This window comes from Aulonocara sp. 'chitande type north' Nkhata Bay, linkage group LG7 (assembly GCF_057382095.1).
Source record: "Aulonocara sp. 'chitande type north' Nkhata Bay isolate Kocher_YH1m ecotype deep benthic linkage group LG7, A_spYH_male_GT1.1, whole genome shotgun sequence".
NCBI lineage: Eukaryota > Metazoa > Chordata > Actinopteri > Cichliformes > Cichlidae > Aulonocara > Aulonocara sp. 'chitande type north' Nkhata Bay.
This window is the reverse complement of record NC_141350.1, coordinates 48,458,184-48,482,338: the sequence shown is the minus strand read 5'-3', so window position 1 is coordinate 48,482,338 and position 24,155 is coordinate 48,458,184. Positions and strand designations below refer to the sequence as shown.

The 24,155-nt window shown below is 40.7% G+C and overlaps 2 protein-coding genes across 3 annotated transcripts; one reads left to right on the top strand and one right to left on the bottom strand.

Annotated features, from left to right (window-relative positions):
* The first annotated feature begins 1,497 nt into the window (after positions 1–1,497).
* On the top strand, positions 1,498–7,901 carry klf4 (Kruppel like factor 4). The gene is made up of 5 exons (XM_086300918.1): positions 1,498–1,831; positions 1,962–2,073; positions 2,738–3,593; positions 4,162–4,332; positions 4,714–7,901. The coding sequence occupies exons 1-5, from the start codon at positions 1,827–1,829 to the stop codon at positions 4,887–4,889; spliced, it is 1,320 nt and encodes a 439-aa protein (XP_086157044.1). The 5' UTR covers positions 1,498–1,826; the 3' UTR covers positions 4,890–7,901.
* Positions 7,902–7,908: 7 nt separating this feature from the next.
* On the bottom strand, positions 7,909–20,685 carry rad23b (RAD23 homolog B, nucleotide excision repair protein). Of its 2 annotated transcripts, none has more exons than XM_086300919.1 (10): positions 20,472–20,685; positions 19,543–19,624; positions 17,260–17,339; positions 15,580–15,761; positions 15,438–15,487; positions 12,800–12,927; positions 12,573–12,708; positions 12,287–12,414; positions 8,669–8,845; positions 7,909–8,441 (listed from the first exon to the last, which is right to left on the bottom strand). In XM_086300919.1, the coding sequence occupies exons 1-10, from the start codon at positions 20,535–20,537 to the stop codon at positions 8,328–8,330; spliced, it is 1,143 nt and encodes a 380-aa protein (XP_086157045.1). In that variant the 5' UTR covers positions 20,538–20,685; the 3' UTR covers positions 7,909–8,327. The 2 variants fall into 2 exon arrangements, with proteins under 2 accessions (XP_086157045.1, XP_086157046.1); XM_086300920.1 differs by lacking the exon at positions 20,472–20,685 and adding an exon at positions 20,089–20,172.
* Positions 20,686–24,155: the final 3,470 nt, after the last annotated feature.

The following is a 24,155-nucleotide window of genomic DNA, read 5'->3' as shown; positions in this document are numbered from 1 at the left end:
GTGCAACAAATTACTTTCTCAATTTAGAAATCAAGTAATATATTTCATTACTTAATACATTACCTTTTCTTGAGTAACAACTCAGATGCTGGTTATGTATGAAAAAGCTTTGTAACAGCAAGATGGTCTCATGGTAACTGCTAATTAAAGATATGTTAACTTGATTTGTGAGTGATTGATGGTTGGTGCTCCAAAAATTCCTCTTGAAGACACGTCGATAAGTAACAGGAGTATATCCTACCCATGGCATACTGTCTTTTCATCTATTTTAACTTAGACTAATTTATCTTAAACTATAATTTACAAATAATTTACAAAAATGAAACCTGAGTTGGATTAAATACGATGTTTCACTAAGGATTAAGACCATGCACTGAATAAGAAGGTGTCTACTGAGATTATAAATCAGGTGAGCAAGATAAAATCTGACATATTTTTTAAAAACAGAAGAGTCGCCTGCAGGACTTTGGAAAGACAGCAGGGTGCAACATTGGATTTACTTGCTTCCGGCATTTCCGTCATTTATATACAGGCTGTGTGAAGCAACTCAGTACTCAGTATGTCCAGGACTAGATAGTGTTTTCACTGCCTTACAGGTCTGTCCGAAAGCAAAGTATTCAACCCTCAGTATTGTCTGTGATTTATTTTTTGTGTTCAATAAAGCACTTTTTAATTATGTTTTTAAAGTGCTATACAAATGAAGGTTTGCATTATTAATTATTATTATTTCACAAACTATAAAGCCATCATGCATTATTCTGAAGATGAAAAAAACGACCACAAAGTTGATTAATTTGGAAGAAAAGCACTCAGCATAATATTTGCTTTAATTGCGTGACACAAATTAGATATTTAATGGGGGATATGAAACGACTCCCTATGCGGTCCTTTACAGAGCTCCCTATTTCACAGTGAGTGGGGAGTAGTGAGTGGCCGAATGATTTCCAACACAGGGTCCTTGTCCCGGCTCGTGATGTAACATAGATAAACATAATGTTTACCCACAATAATTTGCATATTTACCTGTCATGGGATAGGCCACCGCTTTTGGCACTACTCTGTGCCACTAAATAACAAATCCACAATTACGACGGGAAACAAACGCAGCAATGACAAACACAAATAGAGTTGTTGTTATTGGATAAATACGCCAAAAGCAGAGGTACCTGGTGTTTTTACAACTCAGGGTTAGCTAATGAAACTAGGCCCTAATATCACCTGCTCACGTCAGGTGACTCTCCAGTCGTTATTAACGAAAGTCTCAGGTATTCCCATGTCAGCCGTGTGCAGAATTTAGAACAACGCGGTTCTTCAACCACATTTCGCACGACTAACAAAAAGTAAGGAGAGTCACGGTTGCTATGAATACAAACAAACTTCTCTCTCCAATCTTTCGCTCTCCTTGCCTCTCCCTCCAGTCCCCTCCCCTCCTCCCCCTTCCGCTAATGTTTTGTTGCCGGGGCGACAGAGGCGGTTCCCTTCGCTCCAGTGATTTAAGACGAATACCTCTCACGCGCTTCCCTCAGTTCAGACTGCCGGTCCCTGCATGGCAACAGGAGCAAGGGATTCCCCCCCTGCCCCGTCGCCCCAGTCTATCTTCCCGTTTAGCATCGTTTCAGCTTTAAAAATGCAGCAGCCCGGCAGCTTTTAACCCGTTCGCGGTGGCATGTCCTGGAACCAAAGTGTAATGCGCGACGCGGAGCAGAAACTTTAAAATCCGGGGGATATTCAAAGCAGTGCAGCCGCATCCTCAGAAGAATCTTTTCAAACGGGACTCCGCATATATATACATTTATATATATGTGTGTATATATAAACTCTAAGCGATGAGGTGTGGACCTGACAAACTTTTAATGACAACATCTGACTGACTAACATCTCCTTGTTGGACTACAACAGCCTGCGCTCTCCCCAGGGATCAGCCCGCGAGGATTTACGTTATTTTTCTGTTTAAATTTCAGGCAGCCTCCAAATGACGTCGAGATGGCATTAGGTGGAACCCTTCTGCCCTCCATATCCACCTTTGCCAGCGGCCCCACTATCAAGAGTAAATCTATAGGAAACGCCAATTTAGTGAGTATCCTGTGGTCACTTCATATTATGCGCGCATGCCAAAAAAAATAGCACTGTGTGGGGTAAAAAACAAAAATAAAAAAAGCATCAAAGAATTGGGTGCAGTGTATTTCTAGCGTGCTTGTTTTTCCAATGTGTCTCTCCCATGTTGTTACACTACAGCCAGGGCTTGACACCACGCTCCAATGGGGCGTGCACCAGTTTACACAGGCTGCTTTAGCGTGGAGACAGTGAGACATGCACGGGAAGCGCACATGGGCTACTGTATTGCTCCGTGGAGAGCATCCAGCTCGATTAGCTTTCCAATTAAATGCAGTTCAAATTCAAAATATTGAAAGGAAGATTATTCTGAGTCTGATCATTAAAAAAAGGGCCCACTCTTTCAGCTACAAATCAGTATTCTTGGGAAGTGCTTACAGCCAAGGACACTTTCTGCACCACACTCAGCTCTGTAGCTAAGCTGTCATAATAATCAGTCTCCATACTGCAGATCCAGGTTCCCTTCACTCTAAATTACCCTGTTTTAGGGCTGTTTTCAAGCAGGACAGACAGGATAAAACCCTAGTGTGATTTTCTCGACTCTGTGCCTGTAAAAACAGCAACATGACACAAATGATCAAATTGTGCCAGCACACTCATAATTGCCTCTATAACTTTCCCGTAGAGATGGAAGGAGGAGTTGTCCCATCTTAAGAGATCCAGCGTGCCAGACGAAAGCAGCTGCCCCAACCCAGACCATCCCACTGCCACCAGCATGTCCAAGAAAGACACAGAGCTGGACCTGGACTTAGACTATGACTTTATTTTGTCCAACTCTATTCTGCAGCAGCAACAACTGCAGCAGCAACAGCAGGAGGATGCCATGGCATGCACCTCTGCCCAGGGACTGTCTCCTTCCCCTGGGTCTTTCACCTCATCTTACCCTCTCCCTTCCCCTCAGGGAACTGCCAGCGAGCTGCTCTACACCATTCCAGACATCAACGATGTTTCGCCCTCTGGAGGCTTCGTGGCCGAGCTCATGAGACCCGAGCTGGATCCGGCTTACCTCCAACCCACGAGCCTCCATGGGAAGTTTGTAGTCAAGACAACAATGGACATGGGAGATTACAACCAAAGCATGAATGTTAGCAAGGCCTGTGTTAACGCTGTGTCAGACCCGACTCCCTCACGTGCCTCGACGACCTTCGCGTGCCACAGGATAAAGCAGGAAAACCCCAGTAATTGCACCATCTCACAACCCATGGACCTACACCTGGCTGGAGTAAACTCCCATGGACGAGGAAGCCAGCAGCAGCAGCGTCCCAGCCACTTGGATCTTGGGTTCCATGGCAGAGGGCGCTCCATGACAAACAGCAGGTTATCCTCATCCTCTTCCCTCTCCCCGGACCACCCCTTGAGCCGGGAACACCAGGTGTTGGGCCATTCCCACTCTCAGATCCCTCTTCCTCCCCAGGGATACCACCATAGTTCGCCACCGGGATACACGTCCTACGCCCAGACATCATCCATGCAGTACCAAGGTTAGAGAGCATTTATTATAATAGAGAGTTCTTAAAACTGTGTTTTCTTAAAATCTGTCTAAGAACACAACTTATACAGAGTCAATGGTTTTAAACGAGCCATTGGTTCAAAGTATTGCACTTAAAAGGATCTTGTCCTCGTAAAACTCTTTAAAAGTCTAGCCCGCATACAGAATTTGAATTTCTATAGAATCTGTGTTGTTTGTTACTTTAAAACATTAAAACGAACCACTTCTCTGTTGTGGTGGGGTTTTTTTTTAATTAATTGTGGCACTGTGCAGTGTTTTGCAGAGAAGTATTAAAGCTTTTAGAATAGCAGCTTTATTTTGCACAAGCCTTTTATATGATTTAAGAGAGGCTGATGTTTTCTGAGTCCCTTCAAAGTTCGAGACAGAAGATACATTCTTTTTAAACAAATATTGAATTTTTATGCCTCTGTTATATCGGCTATAAGCCTACCCCACTGTTCAGTGACCTCTGATATAGTTATAAGTTTTCTCTGCTCATGTGGAGTATGATTAGGGACCATGATAACAGTTATTGTCACCTCTGTTTTTTGACTCCACAGAACCCCTCATGATATCTACTGGTGACTGCATGCCGGAGGAGCCAAAGCCTAAACGTGGTCGACGGTCCTGGCCGAGGAAGAGAGTGGCGACACACACGTGTGACTTTGTCGGCTGCGGGAAGACATACACAAAGAGCTCGCACCTTAAAGCGCACCATCGTACACACACAGGTATGCAGATGGGTGTTTGACGCTTCTGGCGTCCGCTTACACTAGTGTTAGCTTTTAGCCTTAGCACGCTCTCATTAAGCTTATTCTCTTATTTTCGTGATAGTTTCCTTGTTGAACATCACTTGCTCATTATGGACAAACATGTTTGAATAGGGGCTGGAAGGGTGGGGGCTGGGAGGGGGACTTGTTTAGCAGGTGCAGTAAAACAGGTTGATACTGATCCCTTTTCAAATACAAACCCCAGGCCGGATGGTTTGGCCTTTACACACTAGCTGCAGGACAGGATGGACCTCTTTTTCTCCTGAATGTGGGGAAGGCTGGGCCATTTTTAACCTCAGGGCCAGTGCTAACCGCTCTGTGTGTATTGTGTTTCCATCAAAGGGGAGAAGCCTTACCACTGCGACTGGGAGGGCTGTGGCTGGAAGTTTGCGCGTTCGGATGAGCTCACCCGCCACTACAGGAAACACACAGGCCACCGGCCGTTCCAGTGCCAGAAATGCGACCGGGCGTTTTCAAGGTCAGATCACCTAGCTCTCCACATGAAGAGACACTTATGAGACTTGGATGGTCGGTGGATGAAGGCTCCAGTGGGCGGGGAAGGGGACATGTATGTACGTTAGCAGAACCCTGAACAAACCTGTGACCTACAGTTTTTTTTTTTTTTTCTTTTAAACCACGATTTGCCTTCAAACTGGCGTCAAGCAACAAGACAAGCTGTGGTGTTCATGGCAAGAAACAAAAATGAAAGAGCGCTGGATCTTTAAGAGCCAAGAATTTCTCTCAAGACTGATCCCGTGCTCGCACGTTGTGCAGGTGACTCGACAAGACCTCTCAGCCAGGGTTGTAAACTTTTTTATGAAAGGGACCAAACTGGAATTTGTGTTATTTAACCGACAAAACTTGGAGGACCAGGTGCCAACTGTTTTTTTGGGGTTTTTTTCGAACTGGAAGTGTATTTTTGTCAGGGAAACCAGGAGCAACAGAAAAAACATCTCCAGAGGCCTTTACCAGCAACATGTCTTCATAGGCCCTGTAAACGACACACTGTACAATTAAATACATATATATTTATATACACATTTCACCTGCAATGCCATTGATTTCAGGTACAATGTTAATTTATACAGAATGGTGCTCAGTGACTCTGAAGGGTTTTTTTGTAATAAAAGGTACCAAAGATTATACAAAAAGGGTGAAATGAAAAAGTGCCATATGGTTTTTGTGTTTCTTGGAAACCTCTCTTCCGCAATCTGACTTAAATCAGGTAAACACTTCATTTTTTTTAAAGGTGATGGCAATCTTCAATGCACTGCAGCTGCAAAGTGCAATAATTTATATGAGACGCTTGTATTTTTGTATTGAATGAATAACTCTGAACAAATATTTGTTTGTTTATAGCCAAAATATGTAATATAATCTTGAACTTTGTACATTTGTAAATAATAATTCTTTGTTATTGTTTTGTATTTTACATTATAATAAAATGTATTTGGTATAAGAAGAAAAATCTTTATGACCTTTATGCCATTTCATTGACAACCTTTGATATCTAAAGACATGAACAGTTGGCAGGATGAAAGACATTAGTCCTATAAAAAAAAAGTTTTACAGTAGGTTGAAGATTACTGCACTGACCTCTGTGGTAATGGTGAGATCACTCCAGGCGACCTAACACAATGTTGCCGTTAAAAAAGGTTTTCCAAAGAAAATTCACTCCTACAATGTCGCACTTCCATGGAGTTCTCTTTCCACCTGTCAGGCGGATGAATTGGGAGGACAACTGAGTTGGTGGCTGACGTTCAAGGGTGACACCAAATCTGACACTGATGTGCACAATAGGAGTACAAGCACTCAGATATGCTGCGGTGAGATAGATGACCTGAGACTTACAGCACTGAAAAGAGCTCAGTAGAAAGGTGATGTTGCTGAGCCGTTAAGGCTCTGTGCAGGCCTCACAGTGTGACCTCGTAGAGATTTGGACTATAATAACCGTACTTATTTTTATGTATGTCAAATAAGTTTAAAATACAGATGGTGATCATTTTTAGATATTTAAATAGCCCTTCATTTTGACAGGGGATGTCAAAATGTAATAAATCTACCACTGTATCTAACACTGGGTTTGCAACAGCTGTGTTATTTATCACTAAGTATTTGGATTTGTAGCGTGATGACATTATAGCACCTTGCAAAGAATTTTATTAAATTTATCAAGAAAGAAAAAAGTAATTTACATCCTGATAAGAAAGAAAAGGGTAAAAACATAAGAACCCATGTATGAGTATTTACTTGTGTATTTAGATGTTGACACATTTGCTGTATAGTTACATTTATTAAAGTGGCACTTGGCAGGTGGGTGAAGCCTGAGATCAGATGTTGTGGTGAAGCAACGATAATAACAAAAACCCATAGAGACTCACCTTAAATTAAATCCTGAGTGAATTTGTACTGTGGCCTCCATTGGATTTGTTTTCTTTGAGGATTACGTGATCGCCTGAGTGGTGCTGCTGTGTCTCTGAGGTTTACTGCTCTTTGAGAGTGTACAGCCTTTGAATAATACAAAATTTTTATTATAATTTTTTAACAATATGAATTTATAAGATGATTCAAAACATCACATACTGATTACAGGGAAAAAGCATCCTATAGTTAGGACATTACAGCATTCTTTAGAGACTTAAGTACCACAGCACAGGGATGACAAGGGGAAAAGAAGGATGTGGACCATGCAGGTAGCATTGCTTTCCATTTGTTGTGAGTAGTAGCCCCCAGTCACACATCTTCAGGCTTGGAAGTTGGAAATATATTGTGGTCTATGTTGCCCCCTATAGGTTTATTTGGTTCAAGCACAGCACGATCCCTTCAGAATCTCCCTTTTAATTAAGAATTACACTTCTTAAACCAGACGGCTATAATTGCAGGTGTAATTTGTAGTGCTTGTTGCTACAGAAAGAATATGCTAATTTTCAATGTCTTTTAATTCAGCATTTTAATGACTAAAGTGTCAGACGGATTGTGGATTTCTTGTGTATGTGTGTTTATTTATTTTTTACATATAGATGTAAAAGTGAGTATACACATTTATTAACAGCAAAAAAAAAAAAAAAAAAAACAGCACTGTATTACTTCTCCCAAAGCTTTGACCCTCTTTATACAGTGCTCTGAAAAATCATCTCCTCCAAATGTGGTACAACTGGTTTTCAGGCGTTTTCCTACACCAGGCCTGGCAAGTTTGGGAACATTAACATTTTCACATTAATAAATGAAAAACTGGATTTTGTATTTATTCAAGTTACCTCTAATATTACATGTTTGATTATTTGAAAATAAAAAAATAAAAAAAATAAATCAGGAAGAAGGCTAATACTTCTCCATAGCACCACACATGTTAAAATGCATGCATATCTATCCATCTATGCGTATTGCAGATTCACCAGTTTAGTGTACCCTACTGGGACAGGCTCCAGATCCACCTCCGAAACACAACACTAACTCAGATAAGCAGTTAATCGTGGTGTTTTTTCATGCTGAAAAACAAAGATGAATAAAAAAAAAAAATACAAACAAAACTCCAAGTTGCTTGTGTTGAACACTTTAATTTTTCAAATCTCCATTTTAAGTCAACTCCAAAAATCAAATAAGAGTGCATGAATACTGTCAGAACCTTTCAGATGAACCCAGAACTCATCTCACATAACAGAAAAAAAACTTAACATAAAACATACTGGTCTTAAGTATAACAAATAATAAACAGATTATTTCTGATGCAAAATTATTGTAATTTAATTTTTACTTCATTTTTAACCAATAACAAACAAAATCCTCCCCTCGTACAGCAGCCACCAGCTGATAAAGATCCAGTGTTACAAAGAAAGTAGAACGTGGAAGTGGTGAATAAAATAGTTTTTTTGGAAACTAAAAGGCTTATTGTGCACATTTATCAAAAAAAAAATCTGCAATCAAAACATAGAGAAAGTGGTATGAAGATGGCTTGTTTAATCCTCATCAAAGTTCTGTTGTAAAAGGAAGTTGGCAGCCAAGTTCTCATTCTTCTCACAAGCAAAGTAGGCTTGTATAACAAGTCCCTCTGGAAATCCTAAGGCTTTTAGCTGGAATCAGAGAGTCATAGCTTAAAGTTAGTCAATCAATACGTTAATACATACTCCCCAGTCAGTAATATCCCTTCATTTGACATTTTGTTGAGTAAATGTTGCACAAATGTGACATGTAAGGGAAACTGGTTCACATAGATAGTCCACCATGTTTGGTAAAGGAGCCTTGAGCTTTGCAATTATGGAAAATGTGTCATGTGTCATCCATGTGTCGTTCTCCTCACCCTCTCAATGGCCTCCTTCTCCTGTGGTGTGACCTGGATATAGTTCATTTGATTTCCGCCGCCGCCGCCACCTCCTCCTCCTCCTCCTCCTGCTCCACTGCTGCCACCTCCTGGCACTGGCTCTGGGACGGGTTCATTTAACATCTGAATGAACTGCTCTTGGTGGCTGCTGATCTCCTAGTGTGGTAGATAAAAAGAAGACTCCATAGCAATGGAAACTCTCTACTGCAGAAATAAATAATACATTAAAAATAAAGACTACAAACGATAATTTTATAATTAGAAAAAAATAGGTGATTAGGTATAGTAGTTTCCTAGAGTCACAAGACTCGCAAACACCAAGGGTCTAAAGGTTTATTTGCACAAAGCAGCTGGAATCTCATGAATTTGCTGTGCAGTCACACAACTCAACACAACATGAAGCCAGAAAGTTTCACTTCTAAAATAAACAAATTCAAAAAAAAATACATATTTTCTGACTTAAAGTCAATTTGTCTGCGCTCCCCTTATAAGTAGTCTCCTCATGGCAGCACTCCACTACTTCCAGCGCTTTTGCTACTACAGCCCGTGTCACAGTTTAGGTGGTTTGAGTTTAATGTTCTTCCTCAGACACCCCTTTATGCTACAGGCTACAGCAGAGCTGTATGTTTATAGTTTATAGTTAGAGACAAATTCATGTCGTAAGCTCTTTGTTGCATTCTTAACTCGATGAACTGACTCAGACCTTGGTCATCCATGGTGAAGTGGTGCAAGTAATCAGATTTGGAGTCCTAGGACGCGTACTAAAAACAGAAACTACTCTGGAAACGGTCCAGAGGTGCCTAAGGAGACAACCTGGAAGGGGAGACAATCACTCTACAATTTGCTCTCAATGTAGAGCAATTTTGATATAATTTTTTTTCTAATCTTATGGTTAAACTTGTTAATATGCCAAGTTAGGAATGAACTGATCTGATATATGGACAGTATATCAGACTATTCCCCACTTGAAAAGCCAGATTAGATATGCTCACAACAGGCTGAAGCAATTCTTCATTTCTGTGTTCCTTGCCAACTGTGAGTCAGCAGCAGTGTAACAGTTGCTGGCAGGAGTGATACTGGCAGCACCGGAAACGTGCTCGTCATCTCCGAGCATGATGTGAGGAGAGCCTTCAAGAGAGTGAACACCAGGAAAGCAGCAGGACCAGACCCCCAGGTCGTATCCTCAGAGACTGCGCATACCAGCTAGCTCCTGTGTTCACTGAGATATTCAACATCTCTTTATCTCAGTGGGTGATCCCCACATGCTTCAAAGAGTCCATCATTGTTCCTGTCCCGAAGAAACCCCACCCTGCTTCTCTCAATGACTATCGCCCTGTAGCCCTCACCTCAGTAGTGATGAAGTGCTTTGAACGCCTGGTCAGAGACTTCATCATTTCTTCACTACCAGACACACTGGACCCACTACAGTTCGCTTACCGTCCAAATCGTTCCACAGACGATGCCATCTCTCATCTCCTCCACACATCACTCACTCACTTGGACACTAGAAGGGGGAATTATGTTAAAATGCTCTTCATAGACTACAGCTCTGCATTTAATACCATAATTCCCTCCACACTCACCACCAAGCTGGAGCATCTGGGACTCAGGTCATTTATGTGTCAGTGGATCTCCAACTTCCTAACTGGTAGACCACAGGCAGTAAGGATGGGCGGACATGTCTCAGCCTCCACCACTCTCAGCACTGGAGCCCCCCAGGGGTGTGTTCTGAGCCCCCTGCTGTACTCTCTGTACACATATGACTGTGTGGCCACTACCAGCTCCACCACCATCATCAAGTTTGCTGACGACACCGTCGTGGTGGGCCTGATCTCTGATAACAACGAGACGGCCTACGTGAAGGAGATTAGGAATCTGGAGAACTGGTGCCAGAGGAACAACCTCCTAAACGTCAGTAAGACAAAGGAGCTGATAGTGGACTTCAGCACTAAGCAGGAGAGGAACTACCAGACCCCCGTCATCAACGAGTGCCCAGTGGAGAGAGTGGACAGCTTCAAATACCTCGGAGTTCACATCACGCAGGACCTGTCATGGTCCTGTCACATCAACACCGTGGTGAAAAAGGCCCGTCAGCGTCTCTACCACCTCAGACGCTTGAGAGACTTCCAACTGCCCTCCAAGGTGCTCAGGAACTTTTACTCGTGCACCATAGAGAGCATCCTGACGGGAAACATCTTAACCTGGTTCGGGAACAGCACCATGCAGGACAGACGAGCTCTACAGAGGGTTGTGCGGTCAGCTGAGCTCACCATCCGCTCTGAGCTCCCTGACCTGCACTCAATCTACAGCAGGCGGTGCTGGACCAAGGCCAGGAAGATGGTGAAGGACCTCAGCCATCCCAACAACAGACTGTTCTCTCTGTTGAGGTCAGGAAAGCGATTCCGCTCCCTGAAGACCAACACAGAGAGACTGAGGAGGAGCTTCTTCCCGCAGGCGATACGGTCTCTCAATCACACCACCACACAGTACTGACCCACACATATGGTTCTTACACACACACTGAACATTCTGGACATTGTTTTCACTTCATCACTTAAAGCATATTTGCACTGCACAAGACATAATGTGGAGTGCACAACTCTGGTCACTATATTCTTCATTTCCAGTTAATACTTGTACAGCTGCTGTTATTGTGTGTGTGTGTATGTATGTATGTATATATTTTTTATTTTTTATATTACTTCATACATTCTTATATAGTTCTATACTGTGTATTTTGTTGTACAGTTGTTTCATTTTTAACCTTAATTTATATTTTATTCCTTCCTAGTTAAATTTACCCTTTTTAATTTTTCATATTTATTTCCTATCTTATTCATAGCCTTTTCCTTTTTTTTTTTCCCCCCCTTTAGGTCACGAGCAGTTGTCTAAGCATTTCACTGCATATCGTACTGTGTATGACTGTGTACGTGACAAATAAAATTTGAATTTGAATTTTGAATTTGAGTGCTAACAGCATAGCAGAAGCTAACAGCAAAGTGTGAGCAGTTTGAGCAGAGGTATTTCACATCTGCCATAACTGAAAATCTCCAGTCATGGTGCTTTTCAAATTCCCATTATGTAAGCTTGAGGACTCATCTTCTTCAACTTATACGATTTCGGTTTCACGGTAAAGATGTGCACTTGTGATAGTGATTCCCAACTAGCTAAAAGAAAGTAATGCAAATACATACATTTGAACTGAGCAACGCAAAAAAAAATGTTAAAAATACCACTTCACTAAATTAGAATTATTTCATTAAATTATTTGTTGTAACGCTTAAATTCAGTCTGATGCTTCCTCAAATATAAAAGAGTGATTCTCTGAGCCCCTCCTTCAGAGTAAGGGATATAGCTTATCAACTTAACACTGATATCAGGCCTTCCAAAGGGAAGGTGTATTCTATCCAAACTGGAAAAACAGTTAATCTTGCATTGAGTAAGTAGAAGTATGAACTGGTCAAGTGACCTGTTAAGTGAAATGTGACTTTTTAACCCCTTAATTATATTAAATAAGAATTATGTTAAAAGCCTTTACTACATCCATGTTTCCAACAACATTTTTATTTTTTGACACATAAGGCTCTGTCCTGTCACCTGCAGCAGCTCTGGATTTTCCCTGCCGATCTCTTGCAGCAGGGCGGGAAGAAGGGCTGCGTTCTGCTGGATCAGCTGTCGCATCACCTGGAATTGGGGCTGATTTCTTAGGAAGTTCAGTGGATTGCCTACAAGTATGAGTCACACAGCGCAGGCAAAAAATTGAAAGAAAAAAGACACAAAGACAAGGGGGAAAAAAAAAAAAAAAAAAAAAAAGAGCCACAGGAAGAAGAACAAAGAAAAACATTTTTTCATTGAAGCTGCAGAACAATATAAGGCCATTTACCTCCCCCAGCACTTGGTGAAGACCTAGTATTGGCAGGAGCACTAGCATTGCCTGCAGGTACAGCTGGAGCTCCACTCGCTGGAGGCGCCGCTGCATCACGACCTGATGCATTACCCTGATTTCTGCTTGGGATACCCTGTGGGGAAATTGATGACATACACCTGTTTGTTTGCTATGACACAGTTACTGAATATACAATACTCTGTTAAAAATTTCACTGCTCTTACTGTGAGGAGGTATTCCATAGCTCTGTCGGGGTTGTTAAAGCTTGCTCTCAGAGCAGCCACCACCTGCTCCCTCTCGTAACCCATGAGCATCATCTCATTCACCATGGCATCATATGAAGAGCCTGTCACTGTACGGATACAAACACAAAGACGGAACATTTCGTTATTACAAACTGAAAGTCAAGTTTTGCTTTCCGACATTTAGTACGTCATCAGCCACTTCTAGAAGAATGTAGTAAACTTAGGAACTTCTGCTCAATGGTGCAACATTGTAATGACCCAATATCTGCATATATGTTCGGTTTCAACAGGGACATGGGCTGTGCGATATAGAGATGGACCGATCCGATATTACGTATCGGTATCGGTCCGATACTGACCTAAATTACTGGATCGGATATCGGAGAAAAATAAAAAATGTAATCCGATCCATTAAATATCACGAAAGCACCTCACAAAACTTGCAACACGCCATAACTCGCCTCAGAACGTTAGCACGTCGGAGCAGTATGCATCACGTGATAGAGCAGCTGTGGCATGCGGGACCTGTCGGTGGTCTGGATAGCATGTGGAGCTTCGCTAGCAACCCGGCATTTCATCTCCGACAAAGTTATCCAGAGAGAAGTAAAGCAAGTTTGTAAGTCCATCTCTGAATGTTTGTAAAGCATTCCTGCGTTAAGCTTAACAAGCGACTGCCTCTTCTTGCTGCTACTTCAATCATGAAACTGCTTAACGATCAGCTGATCGGCTTTTCTGTCGCGAGTCCGTGTCTCTAGTTTGCTTTTGGCCCACTTTGCACCAGAAAGAGGAAACCAGCGGCTGAACAACAGCAGCACGTTTAAGCTTGATCAGCTGTTGTTAGAATGTATTTAATATTACTTTCTACTCCAGGATCTTTTTCTACGTAGCTGACGCTGGTAACTGTGCAGGGGTGGATCTAGCAAAGTTTAGCCAGGGGGGCCGATAGGGCATTAACAGGGAAAAGGGGGCACAAAGACATACTTTTCTTTCTTATTCTCATTTAAAATGTCAAGCTTTTAATAAATAATTATCTGACACCCAAAGTTTTAATTTGATGCAAAATGAATAGAAGTCCATTACTGTATATAGTGACTATTAAGTCTAATATATATACCCTAGTAAGCTATAGTACTTTTTCCTTTGGGAAGGTACCATCTGTGCAGTCTGCAATTTTGTTGAAGAAAGATGTTGAATCTATTTAATATTTCTTGAAAAATAATTGATTTCTGTGCATTTTTTTTCACACTGCATCAAATTAAGGTTGATTACGTCGATTAAGCATCATGAGGTGGAGCGTGAGGGGTGGTTCCCTATTTTTTATTTATTTATTTTTGTTGTTGCTGGGAGTTGGAACCCTATTAGTTAGGTTGCTTAATATTTATGCTAAGTACTCTTTAAAATACCAGAATAGGGAGGATGGTGTAGGTTTAAGTTTATTAGATTGATCAGTATTGCTGAACTATGAAATATTTTTTTTTGCATACAGGTATAACAGAATAGCTTTAGTGTAGTTGTTGTTTTAAACTTGAGTATGAACTTATACAAAATGCAGCAAGATATTTAAAAAACAGTTTTGTTGATTAAAAAACACTATATCGGATTCATATCGGTATCGGCAGATATCCAAATTTATGATATCGGTATCGGTATTGGACATAAAAAAGTGGTATCGTGCCATCTCTAGTGCGATATGACCAAAATCTCATATCCTGATATAAGACATCTATCGATAACGATATTAAAAAAAATAAAATAAAAAAAAATAAAAAATTAACATTTTAAATTCTGTGAATCTCGGGCAGCTCGACTTGCGTGAAGTGTTTCCAGCTGCGCGTCATGTACCTGGGGTCGAGTGTTTTAACCGATGCATGAAACGATACATTTTTAGACATAAGTTGTAACAGCCGCTATTTTCTTTGTGAATATTTATTGCACGGCGTGCTGCAGGGAAAAGCCCGTTCCAACGTTTGAGTCTAGGGTTTATTTTTTAGCACCTGGCGGCTCTTTTTTGCTTCTCATCCGTAAACACTGCATACTCTTTCATGTGAATTAGTTTATTTTGAAAAGTCTCAACAGTATCTTGAACTTTATTGTGAAAGCTTTATGTGGAAAATAAAAAAAAATGACAAAGGATGAACTGAAGCTCTGCCATCACGTAATGTCGCATACTGCTGTTTCTGATGTCATTTAAAAAAAAAAAAAAAAAAAAAAAAAAAAAAAAAAAAGGAAAATAAAAAAGCGGACACGCGATGGTTTTACCGTTGTTGTTGCTAACGACAACGCATAAAAACAGGCGCTTGTCCGTCCGTAGTGTGGTTATATTAAATATAAGAGAAAGAGAAAACTTTAAGAAATTAATATAGCCACTACAGTGACCATCAAAACGATGAAAAATTATTGCCGTAAATGGTTTATTTTGTGACACCACGAAACAAACGATAGCGTAAAAGGAAATGATAGACGTTTTTATACAGTCATCCGATATATATTGTTATATCAAACAGCCCTACTTTAGCCATTATAAAATCTTTCCCCTCAAATACAACAACAAGAAAAAATAGAAATCCAACAACAATAGAACGCAATAGAATACTAAACCTCACAAAAACAAGCTTACCTAGATTTGAAACTGCTTCACTGATTAAGTTTGTTGAATCTCCAGAGCGTCTGTAACAGAAGGAGACCTTGGATTAGGTCTAAAAGTCGTTTCTCAAAGCCACACACTGAACAGTTAAAGAGAAGCATCAGCCCGTCTTTACCCGACAGAAGTGGAAGATGCTTCAGTTGTTGAAGGCTGGCTCTCCTCTGGTTTGTCGTCTGTAGAAGATTGCTCTGCTGGTTTGTCTGAAGTGGATGATGAATCAGACTGTGCAGCTGGAGCTGTAGTGCTGGGAGCAGGCACTGCTGTTGAACGCTGTGAGGCAGCGGGGGCTTTTTTAGGCTGCAAAACAAATTTGTAGTTTTTTTTTTTTTCTCTTTTAGTTGTAATCAAAATGGTAAATTTGGGCTGTATTTTACTTAAGGCTGCTCTCTGCTGGATCAGCTGTCGCATCACATGGAATTTGGGACTGATTCCTTAGGAAGCTCAGTGGGCTGCTATGGGTCAGACAGTGTGAGCAACAAAAAGACAGCCTCAGGAAATATCCAGCCAAAGACAAGGATTTGCTCACTGAACGATTGCTTGGATATAAAAAGTTCTAAGGTTGTAGCCGATTATGTGACTATGTGAATCCTTAGAAGGCCCAAAACTTCACTATTGATGTAGGTATTTGGGACAGCCCTCATTTTTTAATACCATAAACCTATAGCTTCTAGATACATAAGCAACAATTTTGGCACTGCAGTCGCTCCTCTCTCATAATCAGCATTTTACCTCATGGATCTTAAACTTGGAACTACACCATTCTCCAAAGTATAAAACTGTAAAAGCACCTGCTCATACCCAAAACAACAACATGTTTTAAATACACAAAGACATTGCCTTCATTTTCTGTGGCTTACAACTCAGCCTCAAACATGAATCAGAGCCCAAGTAATTGTGCTACTTTTACATTACTCATCATTAGGAGAAACTGATTTTCATTACCTTTGTTGGGCCTACTTTTGCTCTGGACTGTGCAATCTATTTCAGTTGTGGCGGCTGTATTCCTCAGGACTCCAGTGTGAAGTTTGTGAAGTGATGTAGAAGAGGGGGTTCTGATATTTTGGGCAATATTTGGCTTCTTATTATCAGTATTTTTTCTAGACTACTCTGCACTGCTGAGCAAATAAGATTAGAGGCCTACAGACACACAGTGTAAACTGCACATTCTCTGCGAAACAGGGAGCACAGGAGTGGAGAGAGAAAGAGTACAGTAGCTCACATGAAAGTGCAGATAAAAGAGCCAATTAACAAATTAAAACTTTTTGTTTTTGTTTTATGTTTTTCTGCACTTTATTTTTTAATCTATTTTAAGTTTGGTTGGAGAGTTTACAAACTTATTGAAGGCTACAATCAGCCTATTTCTTATAGACACATTTTCACAGGCAGGGGACCATTGTGTAGCACAATAGAGTTAAAAAACAAACAAACAAAAAACAACCCCCCCCCCCAAAAAAAAAATTTAAAAAAAATTAAAAAAAAAAAAATCGTAAAAAAGTAATTCTTGTACGTTTTGAGGATAATCCCTGCTTGGAACAACTAATTTTCCATGCAGTGGAATAGACAGCAGAGCTAAACAGTGACCTTCTATCCATACTGTACTGATCATGCTGTGAGCACTCGTTCCTGTGCAGAAGAGGATATTTAATAGCAGACAAGTGGTTGGAAATGCCGAATCATAGTCGAGTATGAGCTTTTACTCATAATATGCAAGGACATGGCGTTCTACAGAAACATCACAAGATGTGCTTGACAAAGAACACCTGCAATTTACTAAAACTATTCCTAATTCCCAAACCTTTGTCACCATGACGACCACAAAGTTCTTCTCGTCGATTTTGTATTCTTTGAGCGGTGAGTCATCACTGAGGATTTTTCCTGTAACACAAAAAAAAAAAAAAGTCAAAACTTCAGGGCATTCCCTCCCTTAACCTCAACAACAGATAATATCAAACTATGTCAGTAAACAGATGAATCATCTGAATTTATCACCACAACTTGTTCTTCATGATATGATTTGCTACACGGCTTTTGTTTTGTACTTTATGTATGTCGGAGAATTTTTTAGCAGGTCAAGCAAAACCCTGAGGTCTAAATGGCAATACAGTATTGTTATATAGACAAAGCTTCTAAAGTACAATGAGCCCCCGATGGTTTTCAAAAACACAAAAGCTCAGCTGTGTCACTTAAGTTTGAGGGAGACAAAAATCTATATTTTTAATGCAGCTTTTCCCTCTATTGCACTTTTTGAAATATAGACACTAGCAAAAATTATTTAAACAAAGGAAAATTAGCATTTGTGGTGACTTCAATTGCAACAGGTTCCCTGAATATACTTGATTAAGGACTCAGTCACATAGCCCTAGAGCCTAGTCAGCCCAACAAAGGGTTGGCCAGTAACCCTGGAAACCCTTTGAAGGCTAGGAAAAAAATATGTATTCATTCACTGGTTGACGAGCGGTTGTTGGAGGTTGCTGACTGCACCCTCATTATTCTTTTGTTTGCTAGCCGACTATCATGGTCGCCAAAAGCTCACATGGAAGATACCAAGTTGTCCGCAAACACTCGATTGTGCAACACAAGTTAGAAACAGAACATTCACCTTCAAAGTAAAAGCAGTGCTTTATTGCAACTCCAACGTGTTTCAAAAGACACAACCTTTAGTTTGAAGATGAATGTTTTGTTTACAGTTCGCACAGCTTCTTTAACACACAGCTTGTACATCAAGTGTATTTGCAGACAAGTTGTTGTCTTCCATATTAACTACAAGCAAACGCAGCAGTCTGCTAAGACATGACTGATGTAAAGACCAGATGAATGTTTTCACATCTCCAGTGTTCACGCACACTGGAGATGTGTGAGTTAATCCTATTATAGTATTTACAAGCCCATTTGAAGGTTGTCTAGAGGACTTGATTTCACATGAGTAGTTGCCTGGGGGTCTACGTATAGCGGAAGTACAGGCCCTCTACGACTCAATTCAAAATGCCAACATTGATGCTAAGGGCAATTTCCCTCCACGAGTTGTTGCGCGTGTGACCGTCTTTGCATTATTTCAAAGGGGAATTGTACAGATGTGGGTACCATGGATGGATAAATTGGTTCTTAACAAAATGGATAAATTTAGTGTTCATTCTGCCCTGGTCGCCTTGCGATGCTGTGATTGCCCAACTGTTTTTGACGATTTGCTAATCACCAGACACAGTCAGGCATGTAGACATCCGCACAGACCCTCAACTCTCACTCACAGTGTGACAATGAAACGTCATGAGGACCTGAGCGAACCCTGAGACTATAATCAACGCTTTAGTGTCTAAAGTTCAAAGGTTTTCAGGGCAGCACTGAATACCTTTTTGTGACCAATTCCATATAGCCACTACTAGTAACTTCCTGCAACCACTTGACAGCTGGTCAGGGAATGCACATTTTCCCTAGCAACAGGGGATAACCAGTGGGTCGCTGACAGCAGGTTGCTAACTGGTCATTAGGGCTGTGTGACTACAGCCAATAATACCAATAATGGTTTAAAAGCATACATACAAAAAGCAACAAAAATTGGGACAACTTCAGTCAGTTCAATGGCTCTGCAATGGTCGTCTTTCATTGAACTGTAAACCTAAAAAAAGCCCTAGCCTACAACTCAAAAATACAAATAAAAAAATCAGCTCCTGCATATATAGCAACACTACTGAGACCTTATAACAGCTGTCAACCTCTTCGATAATCTGATCAGGGTCTTTTAACAGTTCCCCGCCCTCATTTTAAATCTCAAGGTGATCATACTTTTGAGGCTGTAGCTCCTAAATTCTGGACCAGTGTAGTTTAAACGACTGTTAGTGTTTTCTTAAATGTTCACTCATGTTTCATTATGCGTTTATTGGAGTTGTGTGTATGTAGGACTGAATGTAAGCCAATGTTGGCATGTTTGACGCTTTTCTTTAATGTGTGATTTTATCCAAACTTTGAAGCACTTTGTAACTGTGTGCTTAAAAAGGGCTAAAAGAATAAAGTAATTTTTAAAAAATTAATATTTCCTTGAAGAAAGAAAGAAGTTAAGAAGATACAAGAGCATATAACATACCAGCATAAATCAGTTTCTGTCCGGCAACTGAAAAGATTTCCTTCCCCTTTTCCTGCTCAATCCTCTCTTTCAATGTCCTCACCTGTGAAATAAACATGCATTTTTACTTCATATTTTCATCCCTTACCAACAAAACCATTAAGATGTTTTACTGGCACCATTTTGTCCAGCCCTGCAACGCTAACAGGAGTAAAAGTCCAAAGTGTGACCCAACTGTGTCAGCTGTGTCATCGGTGATTATGCAAAACCATACATTTAAAAGCAGTGCAACTATAATCTGGCGACTAATATGCATACAAGCACGTCGAAAGTAAAAGTAAAGTGTCTGCACTAAAGTTAATCATATTAGAATGAGATGTAATGAGATGTGCTGTAGCCAGCCGGCCTTCAGTAGCCGACGGTTAAAGCTAACGCTAGCTCAAAGATTTATATCTTTGCCCAAAGACAAAAGGGAGTTTATACAAGCTTAATAACAAGTACAACATGTTTTAATTACTTTAAATAACACTACTTTCTCTAAATGGCACCAATGTTTTCTTGTTTTACCTTAACCCAAATGTTCCAATTACAATAAGTTTTACAAGCTAACATAAAAAGACTGAGAAACACTAAAATGGTAAGGTTCAAGCTAACCTGTCAACCCCACCCCGCCCCCCGTAACACTCACATTTGGAGCCTTAAGTGGGCTACGGCTAAATGCTGAAAACAAAAACAATTTCCTGATTGGTTTTTAAAAATAATGCGCATCTGCATTAAGCCGAACTTCTAATGCACGTCAGACGCATCCAAAAAGAATCTTACGTTATAACCCAGACTTGCCTATAAAACGCCAAAACTGGAAATGGTCAAAACAAATCATGTCGATTTCAGGACATACTCAACTCCCATTCCACTCCCCTGTCACAAAATGCATGATTATTAACTCTCACCGTCTCCTCTTCATCGATGTCGATTTTGAAAGTCTGCTGCTGTAAGGTCTTCAAAGTTATTAGCATTTTGTCGGTGGAGTTTTATTATTCCTGCGTCCGGTTTAAACGCTTTAAATCCAACTTGCACGAGTCTTTACTGTTTTCGTTAAATCATCGTAAACTGTCAGCCGCCATGACGTATCGCTTTTCTTCTTCTATGTTAAATACTTGACGGACAGCGCTCCTGCTGGATTGCTTCGGTACTGCAGTAAATTGAGCATTGGTCACAATGCTCAGGTGTGCTCGTTGATGAGTTTTCCAACACGCTTGATTCCAATGAAGTATTACAATGCAGAAACACTGCGAGCTGATTAACTGAAGGCACACAAGTATAATCGGCAAAATGACGCAGAAAAACTTAAGTAAGCCAAGAGTCTTGTGGATTATAATTTCAATAACATGCAAAAACATATTTTATAAGCTGATGTTTTATGGCTATTTATAATACCTGCAAATCCAGCATTAACTGGAGATGAATGTGAATTAGCAGAAAACAGAAATTCTCCAGTACAGTTAAGCACATTACTTAAGAACATTTTTACTGCTCATCATTCATTTTGTTTCATGTGATGCATAAGGGCATACACATAAAAAGCCACTCCCCCAGCTACTAGTCCCCAGGTGAGCTTGCAAACTTTCCTTTCTTTTCTACTCATTTATTTGTAATACAGTACAGGGTAAGGTACTGCGCAAAAGTCCAGAGTCACCTGTCATTAGTTTATATTTTGCTTCGAAAGAGCCAGACTTTCTTGTACTTTTTCAAAGTGGTCTTGAGCAGGTCTTGGCTTTCTGAAGGTCATTTAAAGTTTTTCTTTGGACAATGGCTGCTTTTTCACTCATGTTCAGTCCTTTTACGTGACCATTTTCAGGGAAATGTTTGCTTGTTTGTTTCTTGAACCACTTAACTTACGTATGACTCACTAACCACAATAAAACACTTAACTCGAGCGATGAACACAGTGTCTTTCTACACATAACAGACATCTTGGCAAATTGTATTAAATTGTATCTTTAGGCACTTTATTACTAGCAGCCTGTCACAAAAGCACATCATTTGTTCCCATTTCTTTAGTTAAATCTACAAAAAATGCCAAAGATAACACAGTTTGAAAGGCATGAAATAATATTTCTGTACCAATGAGATGAGTCCCAAAGATCTATGAGCTGAAAACTTGGCATATCTCAGCATGCTGTGCACTGTGTCCTTAAAGATTTTGATGAAACTAGACAAGTGGAGGAAGAAAAAACAAACATACCCCCCCCCCCCCCACACACACACACACACACACATCAGCAGATGAACAGTATCTGAAAGTCATGTTCCTAAGAAATAGGAAGTAAAAATCATAGGTCTGACACAGGTCTGATAGCTGTTGATCCATCTACTGCTCACTGAAGCCTCATCAGGAAAGAGGGAGAAAAGACTGGACCGAACTGAAAATCAGCTGCAACAGAATATAGGAGAGAGTATCTACAACCATCTGTCAAAATTGATGAATTGAATGTGAACACAGATAAGCACCACCAGATTTTGATCCACTGTGCAATACCATCTGGAAAGCATTCATTCAGCAGGCTTCATTTTTCAGCATGACTATGATCAAAGAAGAGCTTTGAGTGTCCTTCAAGAAGCCGGGAGAGCGATTCCTGAAGGCTACTTCAAGAAAGCCTGCCTAAGTTCTGGCTTTGTTGAAGAAAAAGGCAGTCATACCAAATATTGACTTTCAAGGTTTTATTTTACAAACTCAGTTTTCGTCTCATATACTTTACTGCTGGTTATGTCTGCATATGTTTCAATAAATTGCTGCATTTATTTCCCATTTTCCTTGTAAAATATGAATATAAATGAGGGATAGTTCAATAGACACAAAAACAATTTTCAGTGCAATAGTGTTAACAGCTCTTTTTTCATGGTATGCATTTTGCCTTGTCAACACAGGACAAACACATGAAATTAAAATAGTAACAAACTAAGTAACCAAGTAAGCCATTATAACAAGTCAAAAAGGCCTATATCTTCAATTTAATCCTTCAAAGGTCATTGTAGCCTGTTGCATACACTCGTATTCTACAGTACTAACCTCTTCAAATTAGATGCAAATTGTTTTCAAAGCAGGGACAGCATCATCTGAGCAGATGCGAAGGCTTGCAGTATGTAACCACTGGCATGCAATGCATTACTTGAATGTTTTTGCTGCTTGTTCATTACATTTGTCTCAAGACTGACGTTTTAGGAAAAACTCTCTCTCCTTAGTAAACATGAGCTGGCAGTTTATTCCGTTATCAACCTTTCAACAATCCCAGGTCCTTCTGGCATGCATAGAGGAATTTCAATATCACCCATCCAGCACTCAGCATTCAGAGGTTTTATTGGCTTCTATCGTCCAGCTGCCCAGCCCTGACTTTAAACAGGACTGTTGAGTGCAAAGATGATATGCTGGAGGCCGATGGGGTCTCTTCCCCAGGTCATTTCGCCCTTATTCTTATATCGCTCCCTCTTACCTGCAATGACTGTTTGTATGACTCTGTCTGTCCTTATCTACCACTCCTCTCAACTGCCTTTGTCCTTCTGCCTTCCTTGTATCCTGCCTTCCCCTCCTCTTTCTCTCCACTCAATCCTCTCCCTCTATCATCCAGTTATTACGACGGGGGCAGTGCCCTCGCCTGCCTTGGCCCGAGCGCTCATCAGGCATTCCTTATGTTGCTCCACTCAGCAGCGGCCGCACGAGAAACAATAGTGTCCTCCTTTCCCCTCTCCCACTGTGGCTGTGACTCTTGCTCCTGTCTCCAGGGGTCGTCAGTCTGCCGTCAGCCCCCCTCTGAAGTGAAGAGCCACAGAGATTACAGTCTGATCCCTGGTGACTTCAAGATATTTTTAAGAGATGATGTTAGACATGTGAAATCAAGACGTTGCAGGCAGGAGAGGAAATGCGGCAAAATAAAGGCTTTCTGGAGGAAGACAGCGATAATGGAGTAGTCAGAGTGGTGCCTCTTGGTCCAGCGTAATGGTGAGAAAATGAGGAGCTCGTGGAACATGAAAGCGTAGCTAAATGTACCTTTGGTGTCGGTGACTTGTGACATCCAGAGCTGCAGCATTTCATGCATGTGCAATAAACAGACACAAGGACTCACACAAGTACACAACAGACACAACTGGTATTTGCAGGAATCTGTGGTTTTGGTCAGCGGAGCTGTTGGAGGGTGTGGAGTGGTGTAGAGACACAGAGAGAGAGAGAGAGAGAGAAGGGTGGAACACAGACTGAAGGCCACTGAGATGCCTTCTCAGCCCAAAGCTATTTCCTGTGAAAAAGGTGTAGGCACTGTTATTGGCTGGTACTGGGGAGATGTGTTACACTGGAAATCCAAAACATTGCTGAGTACATTGCTCTAAAGTTAAGTGCCAACCATTAAAGTTTTACAAAGTACAGAATATAACTGGAATCATAATTCACCAGATGTGTGAACAAAGAATCCAAACACAGTCTTCCATCTGAGCAAGTGAAATGTCTACTGCTGGTGGTTTCCGGATCTGGGTGGTGGCTGGTACCGTCAGATAAAGCCAACACGCAGTGTAAGCTAAAATGCACACAGTGATGATGCTGACATAGCCACTGCATTTTTTAAACAATCTTCACTATTTCAGTG